General features: G+C 40.5%; 1 protein-coding gene across 3 annotated transcripts in view; it reads right to left on the minus strand.

The window, feature by feature from the left end:
* Nucleotides 1–23,922, minus strand: part of KLF12 (KLF transcription factor 12) — a 233,851-nt gene that overhangs the window by 41,287 nt on the left and 168,642 nt on the right. For 2 of the 3 annotated variants that reach the window (XM_030234630.2, XM_050973879.1), the window contains exon 6: nt 21,987–22,046. The exons of the other annotated variant lie outside the window; for it this stretch is intronic. In XM_030234630.2, the coding sequence (XP_030090490.1) occupies nt 21,987–22,046 (60 nt within the window). The remainder of the gene's footprint in view (nt 1–21,986; nt 22,047–23,922) is intronic. 3 annotated transcript variants of the gene reach the window in all.

A 23,922-nucleotide genomic window follows, 5' to 3' on the forward strand; every position in this document is an offset into this window, starting at 1 on the left:
TAATAACAAAGGTTCTACAGGACATCTTGACAGAGGAAAGGGGGATGTAATATAAACCATTCAAGGAGCAGCAGCCACATATGCTACTCCTTACAACAGGACTAAGAGATTCCCTCAAATTTAACACCCAACAAATTGAGAGCTCACTGTCATACCTTCTTCTTTCCCACTTGTAAAGATCACTCACAAAAGGTCCTTATATTCTCTTCCTTCTCTTAAATAACCTAAAGGGGTTTTTTTCCACCATATGCTGTGATGCAAAAGTAAGGTGCTGACAGTTTTTAAATTGAGGGCTAAACTGACTAAATTAATCTGCTGTCACTGTTTTCACCTAATGCATGCTCTAAGTCTTAATTGATTATTTCTTGTTCCATCTTCTCTCTGTTTCCAAAACACGAGGTTGCACTGCTGCTCAATCACGCCAAATGTATTTAACTCTTTTACTCTGCACTCTCAGCTACACCCTCTAGCAATCTAAGCAGTTTGCTGCTTCTCTCAGGTTTTATTCAGATTTGTCCATGTACTGAATGTAGCACCCTTCCCTGAAATAACACCACATTCCCAAGTGCAGGACAGAACCCATGTGCTGTATGTGTAATTGAATGGTATTACATTGTGTGGATGCCATGTAGGAAAAGCCATTGTAAATGAGGATGGGTGGCCAGCATAAAGAGTGAAGCAAGCATGCAGAAACCTAAAATCCTGTAAATACCTGCTGTGATGTATTCTTCCCCTCCATTTTTGTTTTGTTTGTAAGCTCTTACTTCAAAGAATGCAACGAATTTATTAATGAATAATGTTCAATCTGTCAGAGAATACAAACAAACTAATTTACCTATTTTTTTAAACTAAGGTTCTCACTCATACATTCTGAGATGTCTATGCCCAAGAAAGAAAGTAAACAGAAATCTTGTGTTAGTGTAGAAGTTTATTAAATGAGAAGAAGCAGGAAAAGGAGATTGAAAAGGCAGTAATCATGTTAGGCCAGCAAGCAGAGAATTTTAATCCCCCCACAACTCTCAAAAAGTTTTTGGTGAATCTTTTTAATTGCAGCAACTACAAAGAAAAATAGTATGAGTTATGTGTCATATGTCTAATTCTCCTTTCAGAACTGTGGAGAATTGAGCAAGGTAGAGAAAGATACAGTGCCAGAGTTTCAATTTAGGCTTCAGAATTAAATACAGAGATCAAGTAGTTCAAAGGACATGAAAGAAAAAAGACTTTATGTACTTTGTGAATTTAACTTCTTCTTAATAGTTGTGTCTACGCTGCCATAACAAGACAAGAGCATACTGGGGGAAAATGGAAAAAGACAAAACTACTATCAAATGTGAAGTCATTTTCAAGACTCAAATGGGATAATTCAAAGAACTGAGAACAAAAAGGAAGAGTAACACTATAAAGCGATTTTTGACAGCCCTCTTTTTAGAAAGTAGCTGAGCAGATTTATCAAAGTATGTGAAATGCCTGATCCTAAGCTGAACTTCCATGAAAATAGAATCATATTCCTTTCTCTTCATAGGTCAAAGAAACGCTGCCAGCACCAAAGGAAAGGACAAAGAGCACTTTCTGGTTTTAAATTAGGGAGTGCTCCATGTATAGACACAAGTGCCTCTATATATCTAGCTAAAATGTGGTCCCTGAGCACAGAGTGTGTTTACACATTTAATTGACTAAAATCAAGAGGTCAAAGTCTGAATAGCTGAAAATTAAAAGAGTATTCAATGACACAAGTGAAAAGGAGGCTAAGTGAAATATATAAAGAATGGAAATATGCACACTTACTCAAAATGCTTTTTCTAATTAACAGTTATATCAAGGCTCTGGAAGTAGGATGCACCAGAGATGATTAGACATAATGATCCTGGAATGGGTATCTTTTCTGAAAGCACACACTGAAACAAATGTTAGGACACAGTATTTCAAGCCTGTACACGCCATGCTGAGCCCAGTTCTCCTCTGCTCTACCTGATGTCTGCCCTCTTTCCCCTGGCCCCATCTACAACCCATCAAGGAGAATGAGGCCATTCCACCACCCTGCAAGCCATACATCAGGAATGGGCCATTCTCATACATTCAAGTCAAGACAGTCTGCTTGAAATGCCATACTTCTACTCCTACACACGTGCAATGGGATCCATCACTTCAGGAACTGGATGGGATGTGCTGCTTTATGCAATGGCTGTGCTATGAGGCAGCTTGCTTCCCAGTCCTCATGAAAAACATGAGCTTCTGCTTGCCCCACAGCAGGAGAGCACAGGTACCTGGTCTTATCAACAGTGTTTGCTCGTTCCTGCAAGATCAGACTTTGGTAGGGCACTGCCTTGATGGGAGAGACTGGCCCTGTGCAAGAGAGGTTCTCCCCCCAGAAGGATCCATCACTAAGTCTTCCCTTGGGGCTGTGAAACTGGATGACAAGGAGCAGAGGGAGCAATGAAGGAGACAAAGACAACCGAAGGCATCAAATGTGACACAGGAGGTTTCCATTGCTGTTCCAGTTCGAGGTCCAAGTCTAAGGTCATTAATTCTAAGTGCAATTACGAGAGGGAAAAGTGTAAGGCAACTAAATGAGCAGTTCTTCTCTTTGATCTTTGAGTCCAAAGTCACAGCCTAACTCAAATCAGCTCCACACTGGACCTTTCTTGTGCAGCTGCACTGCTCCAACTCCCCCCATTAAGCTGTTTCCTGTTGTGCATGCTAACTTCTGAATATGGTGTTACACAAAGGACTGAGAGGCTGGAGCTGAAGAAAAATCTGAGGGCGAGGGCACAAAGGAGATGAGAAAAGCCCTGCAACACCTCAGTGGGGACAGCCCCTCTGTATACACCCTTTTACACACAGGCTGTCTTTCCATCCATACTCCCAGGATACCCTGCAAGCCCGCTCAAAGAATGCCATCAGCTTGGAAAGTATAGAGCAGACTTTTTCAATCAAGCAAGAACAAGCATAAAGACACTTGTTGTGTTAACAAGTCCTAACACAGACCACAACTCTCACAGCATCATTACGTGTACTCTTCTAAATCTAATTTGCTTTCAATGCAACTATGTACAGAAATACAGCCACAGAAGGGTTTAAAATTCAGGTCAAATATTAAGTTGGCCAGAAAGAGGCCATGCCAGCTGCCACCTCAGCAGCTCATCTTCTAACTACCTTGGTTACCTGCTACGCACATACTTTCAGGTCTATTGTTACGTTACACGGTGCTTCAAATGAAAGTTTAAAGAAAACTCAGAACACCTCTACAACTTCAACTAGGCCATTAGGTGAAGTTTGGAACTTAATATTGCATTATAAAAAACATTTTAAAAGATGAAAAAAGTAAAATAGGTACTTCACCATATCCTAGCGATATATATAGGAATGAAAACTACATCATACTGAACACAATGTTGGGAATGTTTTCAGTCCTAGTTATCTGTACCCAGCTTAGCCAAGATTTTTTTGTCAACTCCTCTAATCATGTAATAATTGCATTCCTACTTTAGGAGTATTGTCCCCCTTTTAGCATTATGTTAAATATAAATTTTCACATTATGAGAACATTTAAATTGAAATTAATATCCTAGATTACATGTAAACAAAAAAGCAATTACTAAAAATAAAAAATACTTTTAGAAGTTCTTATTATTACTACTGAAATGAAAAGCAAAGAAAGCAGTTCCATTGCTCTGAGGAGTTTTCCTCTACTATTGTTTTCACACACATATTATTTGAATGTCACTCCTGAAGAGGCAAACAACATCAGGTCTAGACTCTAGATGGCAGCAGTCTCCTTTAGATTTTGGTTTTCTCCTTCCCTAATGTCCTGGTCTTTGTTCCTTAATGCTCCAAACAATCCTATACTTCCTTCTCTTCCCCCAAAATAAAGACTTCAGCGCTCCAAGTTGTACAGTTTGGGGAAGGTGACTGGAAGGCATTTTCAGTTAAAGAAATTAGGCCACTCCTGCAGTTAAGCTACAAGGTTCTTCAAAGCATACAGGATAATTGAGGCCTGAAATGGGAAAAAAGAAAGGAAGATTTTTTTTTTTCCCCCGCCCCCTTTTCCTATCAGTCACCTGGAGAAATATTGAAAAATACTGCTTTTTTTAAGCTAACAACAGCCCCTCAGAAAGGAAGGGGCAAATGACAGAGAAAAAGGAAGAGACACCAAAGAAATGGAACAAAAAGGTGTCATTTCATAATGAATCTGAACTGGGAAAAAAGTCTACCTAAATAATATGGCTTTAAAGCACTGAGCAATTCCACAAATCTCTCTCTTTGGACACAGGACACTGGCACTATGCTGGTGGAGCCTATTAGATGAGCCGAGGCTACTTTATGTATCATAAAACTTAACACATAAAGAAAGCTACTGCTCAAGGAAAAACACCTTGTCTGAATGCCTCTCCTTTTCTCCTAATATGTAGCTTTAGCTCTGGCACTCAGCCATCAGTATTGGCCAGTATATCCTTGCCCCATCCTGTTGTTGGTGTCTTCCAAACAATGGGTTTAGGTTGGATACCGTACCTCCTCCAGCTCGTTACTCACACGCCCTTTGACATGATCACAACTCCAACATTCACATGAATGCAACTGAAACACAGGAATACCTTAAACAGAGATTTCCAGAGGTTCATGTATGCATAATTCCCTAACATTTGTAAACTGCTGCAATTAGAGCTGATTCTGTGAGCCCTTGAGCACACAAGACACTTCATCTGGGCAAACAATCCCAGTTCAGCTGGATCAGCTTCCAATAGATGTGTTGTAAAAACCAAGTAACTAGACTTTAGGTTCACAGAATTTCAAAGTTTCAGAATTAAGTTCACAGTTATCAGAATTTTGAGGATTCCCACATACATGTATGGCCATGGTCGGGACACACAGGGACATCAGAAAGCACTCAGGGAACAGCCTTTTGGAATAATTACAGATGGAAGGCACTTATTGTGGGGCTCTAGAGCATCAACACGTTATGTTTGGGCTATTTTCAAAACTCTAACCCTCTCCAGCCCAAGCCACAGACACCTCTAACGGCATGGAGAAGCAGGTTAGGGAGCTAACACGTGCCAGTGCCTTCCCTGGCATGATTCACCGGAACTCAGCTGAACATGGGTACCCACACAAGACAAGTGGCAAATACCCATGACTAGGGACAGGGAACTGGACTCTGCCTGTTAGATTTGTCCATTCATCTGTGCAACCAGGTTATCCCTGCTGCTTTTGGGAAAGGAACTAACATCACCAAGTTATGTCACTGCTAAAGGGCTCAAATGTTAAATCAACAAATGAAGACTTCCACTCACACATATCCCAAAACTTGACTTCCTTGTCACATCACAACTGAAGCATGCCAGACACAGAGCGTCTTCTAGAGGACCACACTCACACTATCCCAATGCTTTTTTAGGAGCAAGCCCCTACTACCCAACACTGTCAGAAATAGTTCTGTGTTGTGTGTGGATAAAAAAATCCCTGAAACTGGTGGATCTAAACCTTAAATCCTGCAATTGGATCCAAATGGTCAAACTTGTGTCAGTGTGGGACGGCACAAAAATTAAAGGCATTCTCTGAAGGTGCAAGTCCTGCTTGCATGAGTGTATTTGCACCACAGGGATCAAAATCTTTGCTTTTGGGTCTAACACAATTACAATTCAGAAAAGGCAACTGAACCATGGCCACTTTCAAAACTGCATCACAAGGGCCCAACACAATTTATGAGAGCAGCAGAAATCACCAGTGGTCTCACCCTTAGGACTACAGTAATAAACAATTCATTTTTGTGCTACCAGAAAGAGCAAAATGAGAGCAAACAAAGCAGTAAACCTGCATCTTCCCTTTACTCTCAATTATTATCAGGTTTATCTATAATTCATTGGTTTTACTATGAGAATCAACATAAAATCTGTTGAACAGAGTTCAGATTTCTGAATTTATTTTCTCAATACCCAAGTGAGACTGATCGACAATGTAACTACCATTTTTCAGAGAAAGGAATGACACACAGAATAATTAACTGCCCAATTTTTTTTCTTCTATCTTCTTCTTTCTTTTTTTTTGTATTCTTTTTTATAATAGAAATAGAATAGAAATATAGAATGGAATGAAAAATATGGGCGATTGGGGCATCCTTAAAAATGAGAAATCTATGCTAACCAGGGTGGCATTTGGCAGATAAGAAATCCTTAGTCACAGTCCCATATACCTCCTGAATGTAAAGGTTTGTGTGATTCAAGATAACTCATCCTTCAAACTCTGTTTTTCTGGCCTTCACTGGGTGCTCAGTTTTGGATTAGAACTCACATAATAATTTTCAAAGAGGGATTTTTTTTCCCTCCGGGATGATATCTTTACATCTACATTTGTTACGTTCTCTTTAAAACTCCCTCTTTTTTCTGTTCTAACTTAGTTTAGTGGTTTGCTTAGACTCCTTTGATGGCCAAAGGAAAAACAGACCCAGGGAGAAACTAACAATCCTTGGAATAATTCACCAGTTTTATCTTAGACATAAATGTTTTCAAATGGGTTGGAAAAGTCCACCTCTCTCCAGTAAATGCAGAATGAACTCTACTCATCAAAGGATTCATAAAAGAGAAGAACCTAAATATTTATTTATCCATGGCAGTATCTTTAGCTGCTACACTGAAGGCAACAGGTGACACTGGGAAATCATGGCAAGTATTTCCACACAGCTGATAAGAAAAAAAGGTGGTGATTTGTAAAATATTGTTAAGAACAGAGAAAACTGAATGAAAAAAAAGGGAGACTTATTTGGTTTAGAAGCTGTTTGATTGCTCAACAAATTGCTAAGTCATTTGCCTACTTATATTTACATACGTGTGCGTTTATGAAAATGCAGCGAGGCACAATGGAAGGTGTCTGGAGGCAACACAGGGCATGCTGATACACTCTTGACTTTAATGTATCAGACTTGTAATGAGGGACTAATTTGGTTCTAAGCACTAGCTTGGCAGAAACAAAATACTTATAGACTATTAATAGAGAAACTTCTCACAGAAGCTGTGACCTTTATGACTTAGCATGGTTTACAGCCCTACCTCTGTTACAATTAAGCAGAGCCTTACTGCAAAGCAACAAATTTCTGCTTTTTTTTTCTTTTTTTTTCTCCCCCAGTTATAAGGAAAGGACTGCTAAAGCAGAGCTACTGTTTAGTACACATCCTGATGCAAATCCCTTCTGCAGTATGGAGGTGTACTGAAACACAGCAGGTTTATGCTGCTCTGAACAATGTTCCCTAATGTCCCGCAAACATCTATGCTCAACAGCCACCCTAAGCTGAGATTTAAAGACAATGATCCCTATTAAAAAAAATTAATAATGGGGAAATAATACCTGTCACAATGTTATTGTGGGATTGGGGGAAGGGGGAGAAGTTTATTGAAGAGGTTACTTCTCTCACTTCCAAGTCAGACATATGTAGTAAGTTTCTAATGACTTTGAGTATAATTAAACTTTTCAAATCAGTATTGCAAATGCCTGATGGAAAATAGTTACGAAACACATCAGAGAGGGCAGTCCATTCACTGTTTCAGCCTTTATTTGCCAAGCCATGTGTCAACAAGAATACTGGTTGTTAAGGTCACTGAGACTGGAAGAGCCAGGGAAAAAATATATCAGGATCATTTTTAACACAAGTGGTGCAAGTCTATAACTCAGGGAAATATGTAATGCAAAATACACATTTTCCTTTTTAAACACACTAAATAAACTTTTTTTAAACTGTAAAAGATTCATCTGACTCCATCTGCTCACTGCTGTAGTTCACAGCAGCAAGCAGCATCAGTGAAGGTATGTATAAAAGCACAGGTGCATGGAATTAAAAAACAGAAACCAAAATGACATAAAATAATGCAGAAAGGCAATAAATTAGTTCCAGAAATACAAGCTGAAGAGCTATTTGGAAATAATTACACCAATAGGCACAGTAATCTTAGTTCTTCCTGGCACTGCAGAAATGAAGAGCTCTATAAGAATATGCCAACAGGTCAAGCAGCTGAACAAGCAATGAGCATAATTTTGCTATACCTAAAAATGGTAATTGAACAAACTACCATCTCTTCAGAAGCAAATGGTGAGAGCAGCTAAATGACTGGTATTTCAGCAGTTTTATGTTTTGTAACTAGTTGTGCCAGAAGTAGTGATTTTCCCAATGTTTGGAGTTACAGAGCAGTCCATGGTAAGCATGTTTCTTTAATTTATCCTTCTCTCAGTAAGAGATTAAGACGATGGCAGATCTAGGGTTAATTTGGTCTCAAGAAGAGAGTGCAGAGTAGAAAAGGCTCCCCAGGAAAATGATTTCAGTCACCTCTTTGACAGCTGGCCCACAACCATGTTACCCTGTGAATGCCAAATCTGTGAGATAACTGAAGGGAGATAGTAGAGCTCTGCGCAGCCAAGAATGCAATGATAGGAGGTGATTCTTCACTATTTTTTCAAAGAACTGGGGACTTAAATTGAACAGAGGGAAGAACTTTATTTCTTTCACACAACACACACTTAGAGCTCACTGCCACTGTATACAGCAGGGGCCAAGAATATAGATGAGTTCAAATCAGGATTAGACAAGCTCACAAAGAGCAGGGCCATATATGGATATTAAACATTAAGGTCAAGTAGTAACCTCAGAAGCTGAGCAGCAGAAACTACTATTTTTTTTTAATGCTGTAACGTAGAAGATGGATAGAGAGAGGGGACTCAGGTATTCCAGAGGAAGACTCACTCTATCACAGCCTTGTTTCTCTGCTCTTTTAGTGAACACTAGCCAGGTTACTGGGTTCACTTGGACCTCAGTGGGAAGGATTTTAGACTTTAGTCAGTTGTTTCTACACACATACCTGTTAAACTTGCCCTTTTGAAACCAGCTGTTGCATGGCAGCTTTAGTGAAGGACTCCCATATCAGAGGAGTAGGTTTGCTAGCTCTTATATCAACAGGACTAGGAGGACCCTTCACAGTACTTGAGTGTCCAAAATACATGGCAGCTTTAAAATGCCAGCTTTAAAAACAGCAGACCAAAGGAAACACCCTCATCAGAAAGGAGAAGGTTCAACTTGCAATACCAGGCTGTCATTTTATGCAAGGCAGGGCTGTTCACTGTCCACTGTCATGTTCATGTCCAACCCAGATGACAAGCTGATGAGCATCGTACCACTTCCTATTCAAGCACATTTCACAGGCCAAGAAGGACATGCCAGGAATCTTCTCAGTGTCATCTAGCCCAGGAAACAGGTGTAGGGAGCATGAAGAAATATCTAAGGGCATGGGAAAGTGGCAAATGGGCTTCTCAGTCTCACTGAGAGAGGCCAGAGGAAGGGTAAGGAGCCACTGCCAAGGCAAAAGGGGAAGGACCAGCAGCAAAAAAAAAAAGACATGTAGGCTGCTGAGGTTCCTGAAAACATACTTTAAGTGGCAACAGGAAATCTGAAAAGTTGAGAAGTGCAGAGATTTCAACAGCTGGCTCAACAGAGAAAGTCTCCTTGACCTTACTGTTGGGATAAGTACCTCCAAAATCACTCCTGTTCCCAGAACAGGGTATCTTAGCTACTTTGCTCATCAGGTCTGGTGCTAGAAGTAACAATAGCATGAAAACTATTTTTATTTTCTCCATTGAAGTCATTGTAGTGTTTAGTGCTCATACCAGGCTCAGACACAACAGTGTTTAATGACATTTCCATGACACAGTGATAGAGAGGATGGATTAAAACCTAAAAAAAAAAAGAAATGAAAAACCCTCCACAAAATTGCCTGACAAGTAATTTTTATGAAATGAAAATAATTTACACAGCATTTTTACAGAAAAAGGGAATTATGCCATTAATCAGCACTGCTGGATAATTACACTGTACATGAGGCCTTGCTTTTAGAGAAAAAATATAAGCTAATAAGGACAGTCAGACGATCAGTAATGGCAGGGCTTTTGGGAGATACCAGAGACACAAAGCTTAATAATTTACCACTAAGGAGCATAATGACTGAGAAACCAAATTATTTGAAGTTTACATTAATTTTCCACCCAATTACATATTTAACATTAAATCCAAAAGCTAGAGAATTCCCCTCAGCTGTGAACAACCACAGCAACAATGAGAAAGCCAAGGGGATGTGATCTTGAACATGACTGGACTCTGAATGTATCCTTCCAACTGCTGTGTACATCCTTAATATTCAGAGGTCTGCTCGAGAATTAAAGCCAGTTCACACTTCCCTCCAGTTACTGCCGGTTCAAATAAGGTCTCTCCCTAATACAGTCAACTGCAGTCAATCAATTTTCTTTGTGGTGCCTCTTTGCACCTCCCAAGCACCAGCAGCAGATGGCTCAGCCTGGCTGTCTCACTGCCACATTTGTAAGGGAGAAACCAGTGAAAAGTTGAGCAACGCTGAATTAACAATGAAAATGAGGACTGGAGTGTAATGAGAGTGTTTTACTACCTTTGCGTCGTAAGCAATTTAGCCCTGATTCTTACTGACCTCTGGCAATACTGCATCCAAGTAAAATGTGCTATCCTAAAAAGCAGGGGTATACTGGAAGGCAGACATTGCTTCTGAGTGTACTCATAAATAAACCAGAGCATTTCCCTTCCTGCGTTAGAGGCTTACCTTACAGCTGAGTTATCAGCATTCAGCAGTCCCCCCCTACTTTGTGTCTGAGCAACAAACAACACAACTTGGTATAGTATACCTGGAAAATTATTATTATTATTATCACTTATGTGGCACCCAAAAGAGCATTGAGTACTTCACAAAGTAGTTAAAAAGACAAACTATGTGCTACAAAGGGCTAATACTCAGTGAAACAGTAGAACTACACAGGGCGGAAAAACAGGAGGAGGTGGTATAACAGGAGGAAGTATACAGGTTACAGGAATAACATTAAACAGTTACTAATCTGGGGAACATGAGGTTCAGTGCATGCTGCCTCTTCTTACTCCTCACTGAGTACACAGGAATCCCTGTGACAGGACATTTTGTTAGCGTGCTTTCCAAATCCACTGATTTTTTTCTGCAAGTGTTTGCTTGCATGCTAATCTTTATCTTTTTGTCTATGAAGGTGTTGCAGGCTGAAAGCAGATACATTTAGAAGTCTTGCAGTTCCAAAATGCCTATGAAGGATTCAGCAGCAGCCTCCACAGATTTTGGAACTTTCACAGATTTTACAGTGATGGCACAATAGAGTCCGTGGCTTCAGGCCAAGACGCAGCAGGCCAAATGCACAGGAGCAGCTCTTTCCCCTACACACTGTATAGAGCACCAACTACCCACACTGAGGGGCTCTGCACTCTTAGGGACCCTGCAGACCACAAAGTGTAGCCAAATGTGTAGTCCATTCCCACTGAAGTGCTATGGTGCTGTGTGAGCCTTGGTGCACCTCGGTGTCCCAGCATCCTTGACATGCTGAGTGCATTAGGGATAGCCCAGCGAGGAGGCAGAATAGAGGAAGGTGAATTTAAAAAACTGACCAGGAAAAACTACAGTGCTCATTATCAAATCCATCTACCAATACCAATACTAAAACAATGGCCACACAGTTCCCTGCACTCTGGGCAAACACATTCCATCCAGAACAAAGCATGCTGCTGGCGCCTCCAGAATATTAATAATAGTAAGGTATGTACTGCAGCGGGAGGGAGAACCACAAGGGGTAGCACTCCACGGGGCTGGCATAAGGAATGGATCTGCTTCAGGCTGCCTGCCAAAGGCACTGGAAAACTTGACTTTTCAGAGGCTGCCCAAAGATGCCTTTCTCCTGCCTGCAGTACTCTTTGGAGGGCTTTTGCCCAGACCAGGCTGTACCATAGCCAAATGCAGGTGGGAAGTATCCCTGCTCACTCTCCAGCCTCTCCAACTGGTACTGCTGCTTCCAATGGAACAGTCACCAGAATCCCTCATCACCCCACAGATAAAAGCTTCTGGTTCCATGACATCCTGCCATGCACACTGAGCTTTTTAGAGGTCACCAGAGTCATGGGCGAGTATCTTAGAAAGAAATCACTCCCCCCAGTCCTGTCGCCCAAGGGTAAGCAAGTAACAGTGGAGGCTGCCAGAAGGACTATTCAGGTTTGCCCAGGACCCACTGCAAATGCAGGAATTATGACACAGAGGAGAGAAGAGAAAAATTCACAACATGCTGACAGAAACACCTCACCCTCTGCTAATAGTCTCTTATGCCAGAGGTTTTAGTAGGGGGCAAAAGTAGCAAACCAGCATGGAGAAAGGAAGGGACAGAAGGGGGAAAAATATTGAGATGCCAGTGTCCATTGCACGATTTCAATGGTGCATCCTTTGGCATGGGGAGACATGTCCAAGGGAAGAGTGTCTTCGTGAACAATCTGCTGCCACTTCAGGTCTTGCAGCACTCTTAGGTTTGCACACATGCAACACATCCCTGAGATGCAATGTATCCCCCACCTCCTCCCCCATCAGATGGCTGACAAACTGCGGAACAACACAAAGGAAAAACACTGCTGGCTTAGTCAAAAGGACTGCAGACAGATAGCTGCTAGAAGCATTACTAAATATGTTGATGTTTCATAACAGTTTGATCTCACTGCTGTTTGTGTTCCTGGTTTGTGTACAGCAGGAACAGCCAGTCAAGGTGATGCATTTGCTGTGCAGATCTGCTGCAGCACTTTGGTTTCACCGGTGGAACTGATCCAGGCTTCCCAGCTCCCTGCTCCTCACAGCTTCCCCTGGCTCTGGGAATGTGCTGAGGTGCACTGAGAGAGCCCAGCTCCCTACGGAAGTACACACAGGAAACTTAAACCTTGTCTACATGAAACCTTCAGCTCTCAAACTACTAGCAGTGAGTCCACAGGTGAAAGAAATAACGTGGCTTCCATATATACCAACCAGAAAGAATTTGAGATACCATCTATGTTTCCAAGCATTAAAGTTAACATGTGTCTATCTCAAAACATCAACCTGCCTCACAAAAAATACAAACATGCAGTTACAGTTTTCAGGGATACATTATCTCACATCATGGTATATGCCAAGGGGTTAACCTAAGCCTTGGAGGTTTGATTTAAAACTGGTTTTGCTAAGCCACTGTCACCTACTAAATATAACTTTGTTTTCATAGGAAAAAAAATGTTCTTTAGAGGTTTCTTCTGAAAAAAAACAGCTTTCATGCCGTCCTGAGGGTTCCTGGAATTTTTTCACATGTTCTAAAAATCACCCTTGTGAAGCCCTGCAGAGTCATGCCTCCCCATCAGTGCTGTCTAGAGAATGCAGAGCTTGTATGGCTCCTGCTCCAGGTGCCCCCAGCCCTACAGCTGGAGGTAGTCCATCCCAGCCAGAGTTAACTATCTGCCCAAATAATTTCCATGTGACTTTGCAAGCTACTCCTTGTAGAGAAAAGCTTAACTAAATGATCACCTCATTCTAAACTATTTCCTATATATATAGGAAGTCCTGTGAGCATAACACTGAATTTTATTGAAATACTAACTTTCTTGCATTGGTTGATGGAGTGCATATTACTTTACAGAAGCTAATACAGTTTTGTCCCTGTTCTTCACAAAGGACCAGCCACAGTTTCTCCCCAAGAGGGAGCACATCTTTGCACTTACACAGCCTATATTCTTCCAGGACTCTTTATTACCATTTTCCCTACAGCTGTTCTGCACAGATTTTCTGCTCAGTATGAGGGGCTGGGGAGGGGGGCATTAATTATACAGCAAGATGGAGCAGAGCCAGGCAGCCCCTCTGGTGCACTGTCTCCTCCATGCACAGCCTTCTTCCTGCTGCTTTGCAGCTACAAGGATCACCTGTTGGTCTTGGCACTTTCCCAAGCTGGGGCCTAGCGGAAATGACAGAATCAGCTAGAAATGAAAGCCAGCTCCTATTCCAGCAACCCAAATGAGGGAAATACAAAAACAGATGATGGCAACGTGATCTAGCTGCTGCAAGAGCCAAGAGGGGGTGGGGTAGAGGGGATAGATAAAGAAGGGGTAAATGTTGGACAAAAACCCCAAAACAAATAAAAACCCAGAAAACCTCCAAAACCACTAAAAGCAAGCTTTTTTCCTGCTGTAGTTCTCTTTTCATATTCAGCACAGCAAAAACATTAGGAGAATTTTTCTCCATCTGAACACCTGCCAACAGGGAAAACTAGCTACCTTGTTCCTGCTCCTGCTGGAGTTGTCAGATGTTTCCATCTCCCAAATGAGAGATGTCAAAGGGATATTCAGGTACACAGCAGAAACAACCTGTCTTTTTCAGGCCAGCTCCTCTCTGTACTGCACAGTGACACACAAGCTGTTCCAAGAGCTGTGTAAGGAATTCCCTTCTTCCACAACAGTGCTCAGCAAAACCTTTTACTTGATGTTTGGGTGAGATGCAATGTTGTGTAGCAGAAAGATTAAACATTACTTGTCTCTCATTTTGGTCTTCCGGGCAGAAAAAGCAGAAAAGTAATCCAACAGAAAAGGTAACCATCACTAACTATTTAAAACAGAGCAATGCTGCCTTTAAAATGATAAAGATACAAGCTAATTGCACACTGCATTTCCATACCTAACTAGTTTCATATGAGCCCTTAAAATTCATATTTACTCAAAGCAGTAACCATCCTAACATCCTAGATCTCCCATCAAATTTCTATGAACCCTTGAGCTGAGTGACACCATATATTTTTACTCTCTCCGATACCCTAACAGGCTTTAAAAATGAACTTCTAACATTTTTTTAACCCAATAATTTTTAGAAACCATAACAATAAAAGCAGGAAAAACCTAATTCTTAAAAGGAAGTTTATTTCCTCTCCAAGAGCAACGGAATGGGTCCCCAGAGATTCCTTCTTCCTGAGAAAACACTCTATGAATAATCAATGTAGAGTCCAATTCCTCAACAAGCACCGAGCCTTCAAACACACCCAGCACTCAGCAGCCTCTGTGACTCTGGCCTTTAAACTGTAACACTCTTTGCCTTTCTATCCCTGGTTTCCCAAGCATTCTTTATTCTTTTCTTTCCAGCAACTAGGTAGGTAAGCAGAAGCAAAATTCGAGCAGTGGGAGCAAGCTGGGGCTAATTTGCACCTTATGAATTATTCAGGCCCTCCTGATTCCTGCACCTGCACTGAGGCAGGAAGCTTGCGAGGAACAGTCATTACTCTTCTCTTGGGTTTGCACAAGCTTGGTTACTGCTCAGACACTTTATTCTGTAACCAAGGGCTTCAGGTCTTGTACTAAGCAATAGGAATGGGAGCAAAAAAAAAATAACTGCATGTTGTCAACCCCCCCTCTTCTGCCTCAAACCCAGGATAATCATTCAACCCTGTTGTGAGACAAATGAATTGTAGGGTGTATCAGACTGATGCTGAATTTATCTTACATATGCTAATTCAGACCAGAGCATCAGGAGAGAAAGAGCGAATGGGTGCTTGAGTTGGTCTTGTCAGACATTTACTCAGCTGCATTAAATTGCACATTTAAACTTCTCCCTAGCTCAGTAGGGAGTATTTCACGTGCATCAAGTATTTCACATGCTAACCTGATCATTAAGGCATCCTTCTCCCCAGATACACCACAAATAAATTCTCTGCCTGGCATTCTGGCTGACACAGGAGCTAACAGTTTAATACTACTGGAAAAGCCTATATTGTGCTTGCAACAGGGTGGATTTAACAAGCAAACAGGTCTTTTTCATCTCTATCTACTATTATCTTGATAAACAGAATGTGACAACTAACTGCAATTCCAGGTACAACCCACAAATCTAGACAGCCATTAGGAACACTTGCAGAGAGCAGATACAAACCAATTAGCACCATGAACATTTTAAGATAATGATATGTTTTTCAGCTAACATGCTAAAGCAAACAGATCTAAAGGTATTACACAAATTCAAAGCAGCAAACACCATCTTTACTGTATCTCATGTCCACAGCTGCACTGAGTATCATTAGGCCTTGTCCTTTATTAACACTGCTGTTACCAACAAGTTCTCCAGTTCAAAGCTCGTCTCATTAATCCCAAGCAGCTAAGCATCATGCTTTGATTGATTCAGTAAAACAGATCTGTGGTAACTGATAATGAAACCTCTTTAATCCCCTCTTCCAAAAAAACCAAGTCAAACACGAGCGGTAAGCATTCAGAAAGGTACAGTCAATCCTTATCAAATCTTTGCTTTTCTTCTTTCTAGGCCTAAGGAAGTTAATGCATTTTCCTGTCGATGCAGGGTGTGTGACTGGTCCTCTGCTCCTGTTATCGCATTCCGATCCAACAATAGGTACTCTGGCGCTTTTTTAAGGTATTTTAATCGAGCATGTAAACACGTTTTATTCCTTGATGCTCTTTCATTCAGCATCATTAATCCCCAGCATGAAATCAATAGACTTAAAACATTTAATCACGTCAAAACGCAACATACAAATCCACAAATGACTTCAGTTCATCACACACACTGAATAGCTTGCAAATTGGAAACTATGCCTTCTTTTTGCCTTGGGAATCAGCAGACCCTAAGCTAGTCTTCCACTGAAGTAAACAGATCCTTTCTCCAAGAATCTGCCATTAGGCAAAAAAAAAAAAAAAAAGATAAACAAAACATGGGATTTTCTGTTTGCTTTGTCATCTTTTTTTATCCCTTACAGTCTCACTGGCCTTATGAGAAACACTTGTTTTACTGCAATCTCTTGACAGTATGCATGTTTAAAAAAAGTTTTAAAGCAATTACAGTAACTGGGTTACAGAATGTTGTGGAGGTACAAGAGAATGGAAAACATCTTTGTGGTTGCTTGCTTTCCCTTTTTAACAGCATACATTGTTTCTCTGTTTGACTACAATGCAAAAGGGATAACAATCCTAAGCACTTAAAAAAAAAGGAAAAAGAAAATAAGCTCAACCTTACATATGATTATGATTTCCAAAGCCCATAGGACACAGAAAGTGACAAGAATTGCTTTGATGGGGAAAAAGTTGTGGCTCAGTTGAAAAAAGGGCAGAAACAGGTAAACAGACAAAAGGAATAGTCTAGGTAATGGAATAATACTTTTAATTCTACTAAATTAAACAGCATTGAAACCTTGCTCATTTCAAAGAAGAAAATCAGTTTGGAAAGTGGTGAAGTGTGAGAATGAGCATGCTGAAACCCTGATTTGGGAGGCAGATACCGAAAAGCCTGCCTAGGTCCATGACCCCACCCCTACCCACTGTCCCATGAAGAGTCCTTCACTGCCTCCCGCAAACCCATGAGGTACTTCACTATTAGGATGGAGCTTCTCTGGGTACCAACCACTAGGCACATGTCCACACATACTCCTGGCAGCTGCCCATTTTCCACCTACAGGCAGAGTGCTGATGGTGGTGGCACTGGCAAGGTGCTGTACTGTAGCCCTGCAGTCAGGGAATTCACCCAGAGAAGGAGCACCACCCCAGGATTAATCTGGCTATACAGATGCAGGACCTTCTGCCTAAGTGTCCATGGAAGTGAGGCTACTCTATAATCAGGAATAAAAGACCCACAAGGCTAAAAGGTTGGGCAGAAAAGGGGGATCCTGGCTCCATACTGAAAATCTGGACACTAATCATCTAGAGAGGAACAGTGAAAGGTCTGTTTCAGTATCCACAGCTGTTTCTGGCCTGATGTTGCTTCAGGGAATGGAGCTACAAAGTCCCAGTCCTATCCATGCTCAGGCAAGGATACAGGTTCTTCTTACCCACTCTCCTTCCCCATCCCATAACTTCTGTGTTCCTATTTATACAGCTGGCCATACTCAGCAAAAGGGAGATGGCACCCCACTGCTCCCCTTGTATCTTATCTGATTAGGCCTGCACCAAGGATCCCAGTGAGGCCAGCTTGTACTCAGAACCTACACCTCAGGTCTCCCAGCCTGTTGACAAGCTAGTTAAGGAAGCTCATCTGCAAAAGTGGCAAAACTGCTGTTGCTGCTGCCAGCTTGTTTGACAAAAGACTCATCTCTGTTCCATTATAATCAGAAAGGGCTACAGAGACTACCTCTGAGAGAAAACGATGCTTTTGTTTCCTACTGGTTCTATATAGAGTCCATAATGACTGATCTGATGTAACTGGGCTGTATTTCCAGAGAAGCACTTACATTCCCTAGGCCACCAAAGTATACACCTAAACTAGATAGGTAAGGGCTCCTTTTTGGTTGTTCCTGGGACATGCAATTCCCTCTAGCGACTATAATGAGGAATTCAAGTGCTTTTCCTCAGAGGTCAGCTCAACCTACAAAGCTTAACCTTAATATACAGGTAGAAGTTTCATTTCACAGTGACGCACAAGTACTACTCACTCAAGCATTAAAAAAGTTTTCTGAGAGTGTAACAGAGGTATGAGTGCCTCTAGTGTAGCACAACATAGTCCCACTCTAGTTGAGGGAGGGAATGAAAATTTCATAGCAGGTATGACTAATCTGAACTTTACTGTAAGTATACAAAGTATTAAGGTGACCTCCTGATGTTGCAGTTTTTCCCATTGAAAGTAATGTTTATGCACTGAGCTGCATGAAGGAAAATATGTAGATTAGGGAATTGCTTCAAATACTTTGCCTATCCTAGATGGATTAATTTTTCATTACCTCATTTTTCAAAAAAAAAAAAAAAAAACCAAAAAAACCCAACAGCAAACTAGAGAAAAAAGCCCAATAAAAAACCTGAAGTAAAACTAAAATGTGAAATGAGAATATTCCAAATCTGGAAAAGAGAAGATCAAGCATTTTCTGCTGGCAGTGCTCTTAATTATTACCAGTAACTTCCTATGTATTAGCATCATCATCATTATTCTTTATCCTGTTCTTTAAAAATGATCCAGACTACCTCTGCAAATGTGTGGGGTTTTTTTCTGTTTGACAGATGCTAGATTCTCTTTCAGCTGAAAGCAATCAAAGTTTAGACACAAGAAATATATCCTTTAAAGCCTGTGCTCTTCAGTTAACAATCTGGTCCTGGAGATGAATTGCGAGTAGAGACTTGGGCCTAAACATTCTTACTAACTAATGGGAATGCTAACAAGTAAAGCAGTGTACTCTACACTGCAATGCTTATTTTCTCTTTGAACTCGTGACAAATGAGAAGGACTGCTTCGAATTAGTCTTACAAATGTCAGCAATGCAACAGAACACTGCAAATGTTCGTCTTTGAGCAGTGGAGAGTCAAAGTGAACTAGGGTGAAAATGGTGTCCAGCAGAGCAATTCAGATCAGGAAAGCCATCCAACTCCAAGCAGCTTGACCTGAACACAGCCCCAGAGGCAGTGCCACAGCTGCCAGCCAGACAGTAGCCAAGAAGTTGGCTGAGGTGCAAGCCAAGAAGCCAGCCATGAGCCCATGTGCCAACGCAGGAAAGCTGTATTCCAGAATTTGGCATCTGGGTCCTCCAGCTGCCAAACATCTCCCATCTGGCTAAGCTGAGGATGAGGTGTTAAAAATAAGATCAGGGAAGATTATACAAGAGCCAAAGCAGTACCCTTTGCAAGACAGCAAAGATGAAGAGGCACATTGTGCCCCCAACATGTGAAACTCACACACATTATCACTTTGTTCCCAGTGGATCAGAGGAGGCAGTCTGGACAAAATGCTCCATGTTTTAGAGGAAATGAACAGTTAGGTGTGCATGAACTGAGACAACCGTCCCAGCCTCTGGCCATCCACAGAGGTCAGCAGATGCAGATTTGTGAGGAATTGGTTTAGAGTATAACTTACGACTTTTAGTAGATTTGATGAACCCAGAAAGAAAAAATAGGGAAAAAAATTTGCAAAAAAATGTTTCTTCAGGACTTTGTGATCCACTCTGTTCCTCTGTCATCACAAAGAAATTGAAGTATCAAAGAATATTTCTGTACTTTCCTAACTGGAATACCATACTTCTCAGTGTAATTTTATGGAAGAATAACTTTCTTGCAATTTAGTTGAAAAAGATAAGTTTAGTAATACCAAGTTGAAAAATATTCAAACCTGGATAGGCATGAAATGGCTATTTCAAATGAAATATATCCACTCATATAGCTGCATTTAACTGCAGCAGAATTCACTTCTGACAAGCATTTACTGTTCCCAAACTCCATAACCCAAGAAGAGGGATCAGCTGTGGGGAAGAGTCTTAGCTCTGTCAGCAGTTTTAAGTGCATCATAAGAATTCACATTTTCAAATAATGCACTGACTTTGGTGTTAATCTAATTGATCTTACTTCCACCTTTCAATCTACAGGCAGGTCCACACGGCCCAAATGAGGTTTGACAAATGTGTCTTCTTGATCAATTTGGTTCTTTATTTTAAAAACACACTAAAAAAAAAAAAATCCCCCTACAGCTCTTTTCCAAATTTCTGTTTTTATTAGAACCTATTTGTCTTGCCAAATGTTACCTTTCAGTCTCATCTCATGCCAGTCAGAGCACACCAACTTTCAGCAGTTTAGAACTGCTGCAAGAGAAGACTTAGCCATCTTCATCTACATCTAACCAGACATGTTTTTCAGGGGGCCTCATGAGTAGGATCTCATATTCACTACTATGATATGTAAATACCAAGTAAACTCATGAGGGATTTTTTATGCAAAATACTGACAACATCTACAAAGAGCAAAAAAGTAACAACGTAAGTGTCCTTCTTGAAAATGCTTCCTGCAGAAAAGAAGCCAATATGCAAAATGTTATATAGGTAATTTAATGGCAGCTAAAGAAGCCTGCATTAAAAACTGTATCTGAAATATGCATATGTTTTAGAAGCAACATTTTGAGAGACTAGTGGGCTCGTCAGGATAATTTCTGACATTGCACTGATAACACAATCAGATCAAAGAACATTCTAAGAATTTTTAAAAATAAATGTATTGTTTCAATTTCATAGTTAAGGAAACCTTAAAAGATTTGTATTAGCTCTAACAGAGAAATTGCTCCTGTTGCTACTTTGAAAATGTTTCAGTAATAAGGTCCTGCAAATTTTTAATATAAATATACCAGTTGTAGTGTAATTAACTGCAAATTGGAGATAGGAGTAGTCTTGAGGAATGACTTCTGTATTTGACTACTCATTAGCAATTTGAAAGCGTAATTGCTCTTAAACATGCCTTCTTCCTAATTTTATTATGAAGCTTAGCTGTACTTATAAATGTGAAGAATTTGATTTATTCTGGAACATACTGATTATATTGAATGTGTGAAGTTGTTTTTTCTTCTGTACTCCACAGACAGAGGGCACACAGGTCACGAAGAGCAGATAAAGCAGTGAGCTGATGGGCTTACACTTGTCCCATAATAAACATGGCTCCAAGGGAACCTTCTGAGGAGCGTGCAAAACAAACAAAAGAAGGGAGGCAGGCAAGCAAGCACACTGAGAGTGGAGATTTCACTGCATACTATTTTAAAACCCACTAAAGCAACAGCCATGAATCCCACAAAAACAGGAACCCTACCAGCTTTGGTACATCCTTCTGTCCTTTGACATCATTCCTACCTGGGCAAGTGGGGTGAACCCAAGGGCCCTTATGGTATCACAGCACTTGCTGAAGCCTCCCAGTCACCCCCTGCCACTGGATTGGCATGTAAACCCTGTGCCATCCACTAGGCACATTACACAGGAAGGTTTTAAAATTGTGCCCTCCTTGAAATAAAATCAAGGAGATGTTTGCAAAGAGCTCTTCCTACAGTTTGCAGCTTTGCTTCATGGTAACTGGCAGTGATCCATTCTAACATGAGCTACATTGATGCACATTAACTTTGTTACTCAATTTCAGCAGACTACTTTGAACACTTTAAACTATATTATTAAACATCAGAAAAAGTATTTTCTATTCTCATATTTTAAACACTGTGATTTATTAAAAAAAAAATAAAAAATGCAGCTTTCCCACCACCCTCTGAGCCCCAAGATAAAAAAAGCAATTGCAAAACTCTACTTCAGATCTTGCCTAGCCCCACATACCCCCCAGTCATGACATAAAGAGGGAAAGAAAACTGAAAAGCACTGCTACTAGACTTTATCAATAAAACAGAATATTATATAGTACACAATAAAATGCTTCATACCTGGAGTTGAAAAAACGAAAAGGGTTAACAGCTGACCTGGCACAGCCCCACATGCTCTCTCTGGAAATTGAACACAGACAATTAGGAATTTTAAGTTACCCCAAATAATCAAAGGGGACTTAGACAAGCTTGAGGAACACTTACTGCTAAGTAAGGGAGGCACATAGCCTCAGTGTGGAAGGCACTTTAGGATTTTCCCATTCACTCAAAACTCTCCTCAAACTGAATTTGCTCTGTAGATGCCCCATCTAATGATAAGTAAGTCATTAGGAGCTCTGTGATTAATTTTCATGGCAGCTAAGTCAAAGCTTAAGGGCCTACATGTCACTCAGTGGTAATTCTGGATCATGACAGATCATATTTTCTTATTAAAAAATCATCCGCAACAAAGAGGTAAACTCTAATGAGAATCTACAGCAGGCACACATTGAATGAAGAGGAAATAGTGGCTGCAGTGAACGTCTGCTCTGAGAATTCTGCTGCATCAGTAATATTATTCCCACACAAAACCAAAAAACTCAGGCTTTAACATTCTTATTTAGAACTGGGACTCTGGGGAAAATATACAATCTTCCAAAATACAATTCTGAATAAGGAACAACACCAATAATACAGTGCCATAGCTGTACAAACTCCTATGCTAGTTGAGATTTGGACTACGTGAAATGTTCCTTTTCACTGACAAATTCTGATCTACTGCTTGTGCTCAAATAAGAAGCTCCATACAAATGGTTTTTGGAAAAAGTTCTACCAAGTTAGGGGAAAAAAAAAGGAAAACCTGCAGAAAGCCAAGAACATGAATAAGCCCCTTTGGTCCTTCTGTTTGTGGTTCAGACCTCAAATGGACTGTGAAAGTAGTCTGAGACCAATGCCCAAGAAACTAGCAAAAATATTAGAATAACAATATGAATAATAAAAAAGCTCTAGCACGCTAGCAGTTGAATGTATTGGTACTGAATATGTTTTGAATCTTTTATAATGCTCAATTAAAATATCCAGGTTGGCATAAGAACTGTTGAAAGTGAAAAGGAAATTTTCAGAACAACTTTGCTTCATTTATATAATTGCATTTTCCACTGGCCCTTGGAAAACTATAAACAATCCATTTTCTCTCAAAATTTTGCACTCAATGCTTTAAACCTGTCTCATTTCCCTGTTTCAAGTCTACAGTAAATACTGGCTTTCTTTACTGTTTTTGCCATTTGTTAGATGCTAAATTTCTGATAATGACACCAATTTCGTATGCAGATGACAAAATGATGTACAGAGTTTTTGAAGTGTAAGTTACTAGCTCTATCACTCCCTAACACTGGTTTTTTTTTTTCCACACTCCATGTAGAGTCTTTTCTTTCTCAGAAATATGTATCAGGTCCCACTTTACCAAATAGGTACACATTTTATTTTACAACTGTGTCAGTACCAAATCAAAGAGCACTGTGACAAAATCTCCCCTGCCCCATCAACTCTCAACTGAAAACAATATGCACTGGAAAAATGGTTACTGGAAACCATTAAGACAAATGGTTCTCTTCCATGTCAATTAATTTGCAATCATCTCTCTGTCTCATTGGAAAATCATTTGTTTACACAGGTGATACAAACATCAATACATTACCTGGAAGTCATAACTCTAAATTTTGGACACTCTTTTTCATAAAGTTCCCTTTTTAGCAACTAAGCAGCAGGGCAGACCAAAATACAGTTGCTGAGGTATTTGCATGCTGAATTTTTGACAGTGGGAAATTTAGCAGACAACTAAAAATCTGTTTAGAACCTACAGTATCCAGGCACTGAAGCAAAAGGCACTCAGGCATCATCCAACCAACCTCACTGACACCTTAAAATTACTATGCTCCTTTCTGTATGAGGTGAAAGCCAAAGGGCTGTGGCCTCCCACCCAACCTCTTCTCCAAACCAGAAACCATGCAGAGAAATA

This window comes from Serinus canaria, chromosome 1 (assembly GCF_022539315.1).
Source record: "Serinus canaria isolate serCan28SL12 chromosome 1, serCan2020, whole genome shotgun sequence".
In the NCBI taxonomy this organism is placed as follows: Eukaryota; Metazoa; Chordata; class Aves; order Passeriformes; family Fringillidae; genus Serinus; species Serinus canaria.